We start from the raw sequence: 12,889 nt of genomic DNA, 5'->3' as shown, positions 1-12,889 counted from the left end.
TGCCAAAAAGGATAAGAAGAGAGAACACCCACATCGTGGCGAATAAGAATGCCACGGAAAGCAAGCAAATAAAATAATTTTCTTTGTCTGTTGTTGGGGAGTGTCACAGCTAGCACAGGTAAGTGGTGGTGGCTGGACAGTTAACAAACCAGCAGTAGTCAGCAAGGACACCCAGACCAGACAAAGGTAGTTAAAGGTTAAAATAGTAAAAACCAGTCATGGCAGACAGTATATAAAGGGCCCTTGCCGTACACAGTGGGGGGGATCATGGCAATAGTAACCACTAGGAGAGAATCACAACATTATTAGATAAGTAAGCATTGAGAAAAGGAAAAGAGCAAAAAAAGAATTAGAAATAACAAAAACAAAGAAAAAGGAGAGAGTCAAGAGAAGAAAACAGAAAGTGTAGAATGACAGGCATACACCAATAAGCTAATCTCTTTTCTCCCTCTATAAGCTTACCCTCTATAAGGAGAAAAGATGACTCATTTTGGGCATAAGCTATTCAGGCCCATTCCCTCAAAGTGGGTAATTTTCATGGCAGGATCATCTTGTGAAGTTACCCACGTTGAGGAAGTGGTTTCCCTCATTGGCCTCACCCTCGTAGCACAATCAGACGTGGCAAACTGATCTTTCGTTCTTCAATTTTTCTCACTTATTGTTATTACTTCTCATTTTGTCTTTGTAACCTTACTCAGAATGTGTTTTCTTTCCTTGTTTTGACTAAGGATTTCTCACTTGTCTTGCCTTAACAGTAACTTATTTCTCTCATTATTATTTTATCATATTTGTCTGTCGTGGCTCTTCCATAGCAACTATGTCTGCCATGGGCACGTGATTAAAGTTTCAGCAAACGAGGCATAGTGTTTGCGCACAAGCCGGTTCAAGGTAAGTCATAACTGAACCAGTCCCAACTCTCCTATCCAAAATATTTAGGCCACGATACAGCAGGAGGTAGTCCGGCCCAAAATCACAAAAAGACCCACCACATAGTTAAACTTTTTCCAATTGTTTATAAAAGGATATTATGCAATGCATTTTGGCGAGAAAGAATAAAAGCATTCACTTCGCAATAGGGCAGTTAAAACCACATTTAATAATAATTAATTAATTAATTAAACTTCTATAAAAATCATCATTAAACCAATTTCATCCAATTTTAAACCTCCATGGTCAATTGGGCTTCTCCTTGAATAAATATCCACCTTTCACCATCACCATCATCAGTGGTTATGTGACGGCTATGCATCAGGGACCATCGCTATCTCTCTCCTTAAATCACTCGGTGGTTGCATGATCTAGTGACAATTTGAAAACTCAAATAGTGTGAAAATACTTTTGCTTGTTTAGACCCCCAAATAAAAACTTACGGCTAAATTGCTTTTACCCTACTTAACAAAGTGCGGAATAAGAGTAAGTGTAACGCAATGAAACCGGAACAACCCTCTAAGGCATAAGCATATACAATAAACAATAAATGTAAAGCTTAAAGAGTAAGGGAAGAGAGATGCAAACACAAGATAACACCAAAATGTGTTATCGAAAAGGAAACCAAAGTATTCAGCGAAAAATCTCTCAACGGCCCTCCAAGCCAAAGTTGGAGAACAAGGATATCAAAAAGACCCTCCAAGCCTAATTTATCCAAAGTACTTGAACCCTCCAAGTTCCAGCTACCAACGAAAATCAACAAGCCATGTCTTCACTAGTTATCCGAATCCCGTAATTAGCTCCAAATTGCATCCGCCAATCAATGGCTTCTTCCAATGCTTCCCACATGCACCAAAACTTTTCTTCTTAGATTGGGTGAAGTAAGTGTTTGGACTAAGAACCTCTCAAGGGTTTGTAATTGGAAAGGTAGAAGTAGAGGAAAATTAAGAGAAATTGTGTAGATGATTGTGGGTTTACAATCTCTAACTTTCAAGTGTTTTGCTAGGTTTTTCTTTCTAAAAGTCTCCTTACAATTTCATGGGTAATTTAGGATTATATAGCATTGGTAAAGAAATGAAAAAAACACTCTTTAAAAGTTCCAGGCAGAGAGTTTCGAGGGTCACTCGCGACTTGGCCAAGTCGTGAAGTGACTCACGAAAACCAATCTGGCATAAGACTGTTCAGCTTCCAAGCATGTGTTTCTCACGTGGCCTTTCACGGGTTGCGCACTCGCGAGTTAGACGCGAACTTCATTGTCTTCACAATTCTTCACTAAACTCTCACACTCAACCCCTACATTAAATCCCACAAACATACAAGGAAATGATTGAACAAAAATACAATCAAATTTGACACAGAATTAAAGTCAACAAAAACATAGTTGTACATTACAATTTTACACAGTTCCATTTTCAAATTTGAGTCAATGGCTAGGTTGTGTTTGATTTAGGTTTGTGTTGGTCAAATCCAGGTCAATGGTCAATGGTTGGGTTGTGTTTGTGTTGGTTTATGGTTTAACCTATGTTTAGGAGGTTTGGTTTGGTTTGATTTGTGTTGCTCGTTTGCTTATGGGTTTGGCAATTGTGAGCAACAGTAACTTCTAGAATCCTCCAATGGAATCAAGTGATATGGTGTGAGTGATGATTTAGGGTGTTTGTGCAAGCAACAGTGACTTTGTCATTTTGGTTGGAAAAGGGTAGAAAAATAGATTAATGATAGGAGAGAGAAAATAAGGCAAATTACAACTTACCCATCTATGGTTTAGCCGAAATTTAAGTTGCCTACTTGTGATTGTGGTTTGAAATTTGACACTTTACCTATTTGAGGTTTGACCGAAATTTAAATTGTCTACCTGTGGTTTGAAAACCCATGATGCAAGTATTCCGCTAGATTCTTTTTTATCTTATTTGATCTTATATTTTTGTGTTTTTGGAGGATAGAGACATAAAAGTGAAGAAAATGACATATTTAGTCATGTTTTTAACCGATGTAAGTTACGAAACTTTAACTGAACTAATTGTAGGTGAGTAAAGTGTCAAATTTTAAACTACAGGTAAGTAACTTAAATTTTAGCCAAATTACAGGTGGGTGAGTTATAATTTACTCTAAAATTTAAATAGAGTAAAAAAGTAAATATTGAAATTAATGTAAATATATGTTTGTTGAAATAGAAAATGTGAACCTAATGTAAATGCTCTAACAAGAAACCAGAAAGAAACTGAAATAGAAGTATAACAAACTCAACGGGCTACAAAACTTACTCTTAAATCAGTTTCTAAATGACACGCAATTTGAAGTTATGCGACAGACAGTAGAGAATGAATAACGACATGAGTTCTTGAACGACTTGTAGTTAGCCATTAGACTTTAAACAATGCATAGCGTTAAGAACTCGACAGCAAACGGCCTGTCGTATTTGTAGATCCAGTGGTCTTCTTCACAAATCTAACCTCTCCATCGTTTTTATAGAGCAACCCCAATTGATAGGAGGAAAATTTTCAATGATGCTTAATTATATAAGTTCAAACTGTCCATTTTTTCATGGGTGGTGACTGGTGAGCATCATATACTTTTTAAGTTGATCTTAAATAAGGATCATGATGTTATAAACAACGTAACATTTTTTACCAGATTATTTCAAAGTTGTCTGACACAACTTGTCAACTTGAGCATTAATTGGTCGAAAAAAGAAATGTACGGTCACGAAATTAGAGTTGATGAGACCCATAACATACACTCACCTCAAAATGAATATTCTTAATATCTTTTTCTTTTATGATTTATTATAAATCTAAGACTCAAAAGGCACTTATTAAGGAGCAGATTTCATAAGTTGAAATAATATCCTAAAAATGATTTTATAAGTTGAAATTATATCCTAATTATAATATTTAAAAAAAAAAAACCAATATAGGACTATATTATGGACCAAATGATGATAGTTGTAAAGATCACATGTGGTCCTCTATATTATGGACCTGACACAGAAGACGATACTTTTAGCCTCTAGGGCCTGGGCTAAAATTGGTTAGGATGCTTGCGGTCTTAATCTTGTGCATCTTTTGTCCCTGCCATTAGCCTTATGCCTTATCCTCCAACCCTTTCACATCAGCGGTTTAGAATGAAACTTCACGTTGTCTAAATCTTGTGCACCTTTTGTCCCTGCCATTGGCCTTAAGCCTTATCCCTCTAAGCCTTTCACATCAACAAGAGCACCAAAAAGGATTCTACAATATTCACATTATTGGTGGTATTGTACCTCCCCTATAAAATAGAGTGAAAGAGATAAGTAACAATAATTTTGTTGTCTAAGAGGGAAAAATTTTGTATGAAACGGGCTTATGAGACCCATTTCTCACTGACATATAAGACCCACATGTCAGTGAGATGGAGATACTTTCTAGTCTAAGAGTCTTTTAAGTTGTAACATAACTAACACTTCTTAATGAAACTGATGAATCCCCCCAAATATTGGATGTAACACTGAATAACCCCACAAATAAGACAAATTTAGTCAGTAATATGAAACGTACACCAGAGAGAGAGAGAGAACAATTTCACTATTATATTAGTAAATCCACAACAGAAAGATCTAGAAACAAATCAGTAGTTAGCCTATCATTAATTGATTTATCAACTTCACACTATAAACAGATTATGGTTAAAGCAACCCAAAGCAAAAGACCTCCCCCCCCAAAAAAACAATGCATCATCCCTCAGGTCTCTTGTATGAAAGCCTACCTATACTCAACAATTATGTGACAAATTCGTAACATGATATTGCTTCTCCCAGACTCTCACAGCTCTCTAATCGGGAACTACATTATCAAGAGCAAAAAGAACACTTGCATTCTTCTTTGAAAGTTGTATATCCTAGTCTATCAACTCTATGCACATGACATTCCCATTTCAAAGATAATGGAAATGGGATGGACCAATAACCCTTTTTCCTTCTTCAGTTGTGGCTCTTTAATTTTCACAACACCCATCATGGCAAAGCTGTCAGCATGTGAATGCTCAAGGTATTTCTAAAAGTCTACACTATGCACCCAAATCATCACCCAAGTGTGTCAGCCATGCTTATGGGAGGCGGCAAGGTTGGTTTTTGATAACTGTCCAGTTGAGGAACACCACCATTAATGGCGTCACTAGGTTGATCTGTTGTATCATTCCCAGTAGTGGTTGTTTGCTTTAGAAGATGGACAAGGGACCAAAATATATCCATCCTTGTTACTTGACTGTTTGCCTGTAACAAAATTTGAGAACAATGTATTAATTAGAAACTAATGGAGGATAAAACCAGAATTTTTGGGAGAATACTAAGAAAATCTACTTTTATCACTTCAAATCTCTTAATATCCAATTTACCTCAACAACAAAGCGTGCCCAAATTTTGCTATCTCTAGCTTCCATTACTCCTTTCAAAATATTCAGCCCAAAGCTCCGGATTACATCTGCTATCTCAAGAAAGAATCCTTGTTCCTCACAAAGCATCTGCATGAGAGAAATGAAAATGCATTGAGGTGGGTTTAAAATTTTAAATTGTCAAGGCTGATAGCAGAGTTGAATGAGCTTTTTAATTTGCCTTCCTATACCTCTATAAGCATTTGGCCAGGTGGATTATGGTCCTCAATTATAATTGGGCAAACCATTGTTTGACCCCCAACTTCAAATGCCCATGTAACACCACCACCTCCATCACCCATGCTGTTGTCTTTAAGAACCACTCCCGTCTCTTGGCCTATAAGCTACAAAATCCAAACAACAAAGTTTGCATATTAGTGGATGATAAACACCAAGGCTCAAGCCTGAGCTTGTCAAATCTTGTCCAAGAAAACCAGAATATAAAATGAACTGGTTACCTTTGGCTCATCAGATTGTTTAAGCCTGTCTGCATATTTTGTGACGCTTTGCAAGAAAAGCATGTATTTGATGGTTCGATCTAACAGAGAATCAATGCTACACTGTAACATCATGAAACTTGTAAGTATCTTATGCCATATTAATCATCAGCATCAAATGCAGGAATATAAATATCACAAGATTGCAAAAAATTTAAACTGGAAAATGGTTCCAAAAGTCCCTATTATAAGAACAAATAGAACAATTCCCTAGTGGTGTAAAACATAACTTCTTCTAAATACTTCCCAATGTGTCTATCAAAGTATAGACTAAAATGTGTACGCACCTTTCCACCATGAGGGATGATCCCTCTCAACTCTTTGATACGGTCTTGGATCTGTTGCCTGTCTTTGGGCCTTGGTCGAGTACTCTCCCCAGGCCTAGCCCTTTTTTTTGAAGCTTTTGTAGGTTCCTCAGACTTCTGAGGTCGTGCCAGACCAGCATTTCCCACATTGATACTATAGCTATCATCAATCCACAAGCCTACCTGTGATTTTGGGAGAAACTCTTTCTTGGGTGCATTGTTTTTCTTCTCCAGATTGTATACAGGTTGCATTATGTTCATGCTTCCACTAGAGCAAGAAAGACTTGCCAACTGTAATTGATTACTATTCACAGACGAAGTATCCATTCTGCTTCTTTTGGCGCCGGATAATTGATCCTCAAAACTAGATTTGGTAAAAGAATTAGAACTACTTATGCCATCTAGAAGTTCTTGGAGTCCTAATTCTGAGAATAACCCCTTCCTAGGGCCAGCCATGGAACCAACATCCAATTCCGAGACACATTCTGACATACCAGTATCAGTAGCAGCACTCACTACTGGCATTATAAAATCTTCCCAACACTCCATAGACTGACCACATCCAAAATCCATTCCCAACCCATCAAAAAGATCATTTTCAGTACCAGGCATGATCGTGGAATTCTCTTTTCCATCAGAGTTGAATGTAGTAGTAATGCGACTTTGTACAGAATTACCCGGATGTTTGATTGGAAAATCACTAAAAACATCATCTCCAATCAGGCAAGATGATGCCGAAGTAACTCCCATTGATTGTTGAAGGTCATTACTTGATGCTGTTGCCATTTCATTGGTCCTATGCTCTGGTGAGGGAGAAAACCATTGAGCAAGATCATCCAACAGACAGAACTTGGAGATTTCGGATATAAAATCATCTGGCTTAAACTCCTCAGCAAATCTATGTGTGCTAGTTGCTGTTTCTTGAAGTTCACCTTGAGTTTCAAGAATTGATGGACAGAAATGCTGGCCATCCATCGGATTTCTGGACCTGTCTGGAATTGTTTTCCCTAGGTCAATCAATCCTCCTCCACTGAACGTTGAGGTGAATGTTGACTCTTCCTGAACATTGCTAGCTGTATTTCTGCAAGATTCAAGAGCATTTGCCTTTGAAGTAATCATATTTGGAGAATCCTGAATCCTTGTTTCAGACGCCAACAGTGGTTCAAATGAAGTCAAGATAGATTCTGCACCACTCCTTGTACTAACAGAAGAAGTAGCCTGTAAAAACGCTTTCTGGAACTGAGAATTAAGTGTATCAGATAGCAAGATTTGAGCTTCTGTACCAACTTTTGGTAATTGATTATTAGGATGACCCAAATCTCTGAGCAATGGAGTCATCCTTTCATCATCATGAATCCCAGATATGGAATGGCAGGACTCATTCACAAATGTTGCTGAACAAGCTTCTCCCATTAACTCCTTACTGCCATCACCAAGCATGGCATTTAGATCTCCATTATGTGAATTTCCAGATGGAATCAAGATACCAAATAACCCATTTAGATCATAAATTTCATTGTTGAGTGAGGAGAATGCATTCTCCAATGGCATAAGCTCATCAATGTTCTCCATCTCCTGAAACAATCTTTTTGTTTGATCAAAAAATTCCATCCTCTCCAATATCTGCAACAGCAATAGCAGCACAGTCGATAAGTATTCACGCATGCCTCAGTACATGATAATAATTTACTTACACATCAATTCTTAACCTTAAATTTCCACTTCTATCAAAGGAAATATTAACTAAAATACAACATCATCCCTAGAAGATGCCACATATATCATGATTTATCCTTTACAATTTTGTGCCTTTAAGATAAATATAATTTAACTCTTAAGACCACTAGTTAATGGTTTTCAGGTAACAAGATCAATTACTTTTTAATAAAAAATTTCAACTGTGAAGATTATTAATATTTTAAATAATCTCAGAAATTTATTTAAATTGAATGATCAAGGGAATAATTTCACAAATCCCATGGCTAATAAGTGATTTGACTCATTTGAACATCACAAAATAGCATTTTCCAAGTTTACATATGCATGAAGGTGAAAACTACTTCATCCACTGTCCTTCTACTAACCTTCTGGGTGGATCCAAACTGTACTACTCCTTGTGGTGCCACAGAGATCACAGCAATTGTCTGCATATTGGATTGAATTTTCATAACCATGTTAGCATCACAAGGCCATGAAAAACAAACTACCCAAAAGATTATTGACAGACAGGAGAATATTTTACAAACTATTCACTTTATACTACAACTACAAATGCTTCTTGAATGAAAATAGTACCTTAATTCCAGAGGAAAATTGGCGACGAAATCCAGAATCATCCTGGAGAGTGAAAGGCAATTTTCACATAAGCAGATGAAAACAAGCTTTTGCATGGACAATGTAATTAAGTAGTCAACAACTGAAAAAGAAGAAATACCTGGAATATATCTTGACTTTCAAAAGAATCAATGGAATCCCATTTTTCACCATGAGCATCTGAGAACATCCATCTATGTTTCCCAGTGAAAGCAGCTTGGCCAATTACTCTAAAAGAGAAAATACCATTAATGTTAAAACTTAAGCAGAATTTATGACAAAACAAAAAACTGTAATATGCTAGGCATACCCTTCACCCATCATGTGGACCTGGGGAAGCATGTCAATCACTGCCTCAACTTGCTTTTCATAATAGGCATCTTCAAAAGTCAACAATCTGGTACATATCAAAGGCACAAATTAGACAACCAAGCTAATCTCAAATTATGAAACCCTTAACCACTTTAAGAGTTTCAAGACTGATCAAAAGGCCCAAAGCTAAGAATTCATTGTTTATAACATCAAAACAAGCTTGATCTTATATAGAAAAATTTTAATAAATTAGGCAGTCATTTATTATTAGGATTATAATACATATAAAAAAAATAAATATACTGAATCTAATCACATTATCAACCATTAATACTTAAAATGCCGAACCAAAAAATTCACTTGCAGCCATTCTTAAGCAGTTAGTATTTATCAATAATGGCTAAAATAATTAGGGGCAAAATTACATAGGTATCAGAAGAACCAGGAGAAATTGGTAAGGGTTAAAACAAAGAAAACTGGAAAACAAAAATGTATACACATAATTACAACCCCCTCCAGAAGAAAACAAAACAGTATGGATTTGAAAAAACAATAAAATAAAATTGTAAGAAAAATAATTAAGGGGCAAACTAGAAGCCAAAAACATCAACCAAACTGAGAGAAACAATAAACCAACGATCAAAAACATACCAAGACTGCCATCAAAATAATACCAAAAAAAATAACAGTCAGAAAATTTTTTTTCCTTCCAGAAATGGAAGTAAGAAACTAAAGTACAATAAAAATAAACAAATAAAACACAGAAAGAAACGCTTAGCTTACAAAGAATCATTCTGAACAAAGCGCCAGAAAATCCCATAAGACCACCCTTCACTGCAACACAAACTCTTGAGTGTTTGCTTCACCACTGAACCCATTTCACAAAATCTCCAAGAAAAACAAATAAAAATCCAAACTTTCACGATCTCAAGCTCATAACTTGAACTCAGGCATGTGGGTCCGAGTCAAACCAGCTAAACCCAGTTCTAAGTTGCACCAAATGCCAAGAACCAGCACCAGTTTTGTGTTTTTCAGAAACAAAGAAAGCGTTTAGAAGAGCCTGAAAGTGAAGTGCTGAAGAGTTATTAAACAAAACTAGTTTTTTTCAGAGAGAGAGAGAGAGAGAGAGAGAGAGAGAGAGAGAGAAACAGCAAAATGGTCGGTGAGAGAGTGAGTAAGAGGATTAAAAGCTGGTGTTTATTTATATATAGCAAAGGAAGTAGTGGTACATATGAAAGAACATAGCTTTTGTTTGTGTTTTCTGTTTTGTCTCTCTTTCAGTCTCTCTCTAGCAAAGTAGTACTATGTGTTATAGTATTGTCTTTATGACTTTTATGGAAGAAAATGATATCAGATACACTCCGAGCTTGAAGGGCAAACAGTGAGATATGCAGAGCATTTTACTGTCTCAAATTCTAAATATCTCTTTGCAAACCGGGCACAACCGGTCATTCTAGTTGAATTTCTCGTGACCAACTTTCAAAATATCGTGACGAAGATAGATAATTTATCGTGTTAAATGCAAAGATAATATCTGGGATTATAGTTTTTGATTTGGAAATTAATTCTGTATTATATTGAATAATGATGGTTATTGTACAAAGATTGCAGTGTGTATGGGAGAATAGTATCTAAATTCTGAATCATTAGAATTTATATAGATTATTGAGTATATTATGAGTTTAATTAACCAATAAAAACAAAATGAATGGCGGCTCTTGTAGTAAAATATTTTCTTTTAGACAATAGGATTTTCAGGTATTATTGTTTACAACTATCATAATAATGACCATTATTGGAACAATTGCCTTAGATATATTTTGCCAATAATAGTATTAATATTAATTACTGTTTTAGTTTTTTTGACCTCAATTGACCCATGCTGGTTTTTTAGTCTAAAAAAGGTGATAAGCTAGGGATGAGGTGTAATCTTTGCCTCGGCCACAAGGTAGTAAGGGAATATTTTGATCACTCTAACTTGTCTTACCTCATTTAGGTATTTTTAGCGTCAAAGAGGTGACGGGATAAGGATGAGATAAAAGTTTTACCCCAACCGTTGAAATAGGATATAGATAGGTTTTGGTCATTCCACCTCAAGTATATTTACTATAATGCCATTTACTTTTTATAATTACAAATTTTCCATTATAAATGTTAAAAGGATTTTTACTTTTACACTTTGACTTGTGTTATTATATGTTGGATATATCGAAACTTTGTATTATTGTCTAGTTAAACATTTTGGTATGATTTTTTTTTTTTTGTGCGGTTTGTATTAGTGTTAAAAGATTTGCTTTATAAATTTCAGTATATCTAATTAGTTGGTAAATATTTGGTTTGTATTATTGCTTTTTCTAAATTAAGTGCAACACCAGACAGGAGAAAGTCTCGTGGACTAAGGACGTGGCGGGAATAGGGCAAAGTAACTCTTCAACAAGATATAGACAAGGGCAAAGTTAGGTGTGTTATAAAATGGTATAGTATAATAAATAAAGTAGATTTTTGAGATGGTAAAATAGAATAATTTGAAGATAGTGGATGCGAATGCTCTTACGTCCCATTGTCACAAGGCTACCATGACCCGGCTTGCGTGACTCACATCCCATTGTCATACCTAGTTAGTAACAAAAACAATACCAAAACATGTCCAGGGGGTTGTATTAAAAAATTAATAATAATAAGTAAAGATGCTAGTAGTACTGGTACTTTATTTACAATGTAAGCAATTGAAGTTTTGATTTTACCAAAGAAAAAAGTTACGCTAACACGTAATAAGAAGAAGCTACATATACAGAAAGTAATGATCAGAAGCTTCAAGTTAACAATGACCCCAAAAAAAAAAAAAAACCTTATGTTTAGAGGCAAAACCTGCAAATTTGTCTTACCTCAATTTTGGTTTTGCCTAGTGATATGTTGTTATAATTCCCTCACCCCCAATTATGACCCACACTACCCACGATGCAGTGAATTTATAAAATATTACTAGCAACTATAACAACACCTTCCCTATTTTAAGTGATTTTTCCATTATCTAACTGGCTATTGGCATCGTTTGTTCAACCCCATGATGATGACCCAACTGAAAACTTGACTCTATGTCACTACTCACTACCATTTGGGACCATCTAAATGTAGTCTAAACTTCCATGTTCCAATGAAATGATATAATTACTATAGTTTTTTTTCCGAAAATTTGAGAAATAATCATTTGTATAAATATTTTTTAAACATGGTAATAATACTTGGACACTACTTCAATGGAGTAATATTTTTCACTAAATACGTACTTTATATTTTTGCATTGAATACTATAGATTTCTCTTTGATAAGGCAGTAGGAAAGTGTTAACTTTTTCATCCGTGAATCCTATCTCTAATTAATTAAATCTTATCTTGAGCACTTTATGATATTTAAGCTTTTCAAACACCAACCACCTAAAAATAATAGGAAAAAACCAAAAAATTATTAAATAACCTTAGCACCTAATCACTGGCATCTTAAACAATGACTTCTGCATGCTATTGAGTCTCTTAAGTCACGCCGTTCGTCCTATAGTATTTGTTATAACTTATATTAGATATATATGTGTGTGATCATAGACCTTTCTTAACGGTGCTCTTACAAAAACTAAAACTTGATGCTAATATTGTATCTCTAAAAGCATATAATTTGAATAGACAAATTCCATTATTTAGAAGATTACGAGTTCCTTAGAAAATGGAAACATTTACGAGTTCCTTAGCATATAATCGCAGTTTCAACTTTTTATAGTTATTTATATAGCTCATTTTTCTTTTTCTTTTTCTTTTTCTTTTTGTGTGGCTGATTTAGGGTCCACGGCTCCTAAAGCAATTACTGGGTGAGCGTAATCCTTCCATTCCTCACACACATGACAATTACAAAGAAGAACTCATTAGGGGTGGCATCAAGGCATTACTTAGTAGCTAGAAGAGTTGTCTAGTTTGTCCAAGAATTGGGATTCAATCAATCTTGTTTTGAAGGCGACTTTGAGATATTTAGCAATGCTTTGCAAGGCAGTAATATGTTCTTGTCTTCATTTGATCATTTGATTAAAGACACTATTTTATGCAAGTTTTTTACAGAACTTTTCCTCCTCTCACTCTACTAGGC

At 35.3% G+C, this 12,889-nt stretch overlaps 1 protein-coding gene across 1 annotated transcript; it reads right to left on the bottom strand.

Annotated features, from left to right (window-relative positions):
- Positions 1–4,469: 4,469 nt before the first annotated feature.
- Positions 4,470–10,039, bottom strand: LOC142641137 (transcription factor bHLH157-like). Its single transcript, XM_075815532.1, has 10 exons — positions 9,542–10,039; positions 8,757–8,843; positions 8,568–8,676; positions 8,429–8,470; positions 8,218–8,277; positions 6,116–7,756; positions 5,790–5,891; positions 5,523–5,675; positions 5,296–5,421; positions 4,470–5,173 (listed from the first exon to the last, which is right to left on the bottom strand). The coding sequence occupies exons 1-10, from the start codon at positions 9,634–9,636 to the stop codon at positions 4,985–4,987; spliced, it is 2,604 nt and encodes an 867-aa protein (XP_075671647.1). The 5' UTR covers positions 9,637–10,039; the 3' UTR covers positions 4,470–4,984.
- Between the last annotated feature and the right edge of the window lie 2,850 nt (positions 10,040–12,889).

This window comes from Castanea sativa, chromosome 1, assembly GCF_040712315.1.
Source record: "Castanea sativa cultivar Marrone di Chiusa Pesio chromosome 1, ASM4071231v1".
Classification (NCBI taxonomy): domain Eukaryota; kingdom Viridiplantae; phylum Streptophyta; class Magnoliopsida; order Fagales; family Fagaceae; genus Castanea; species Castanea sativa.
The sequence above is the reverse complement of the archived record's forward strand: the minus strand, read 5'-3'. Positions and strand labels throughout refer to the sequence as shown.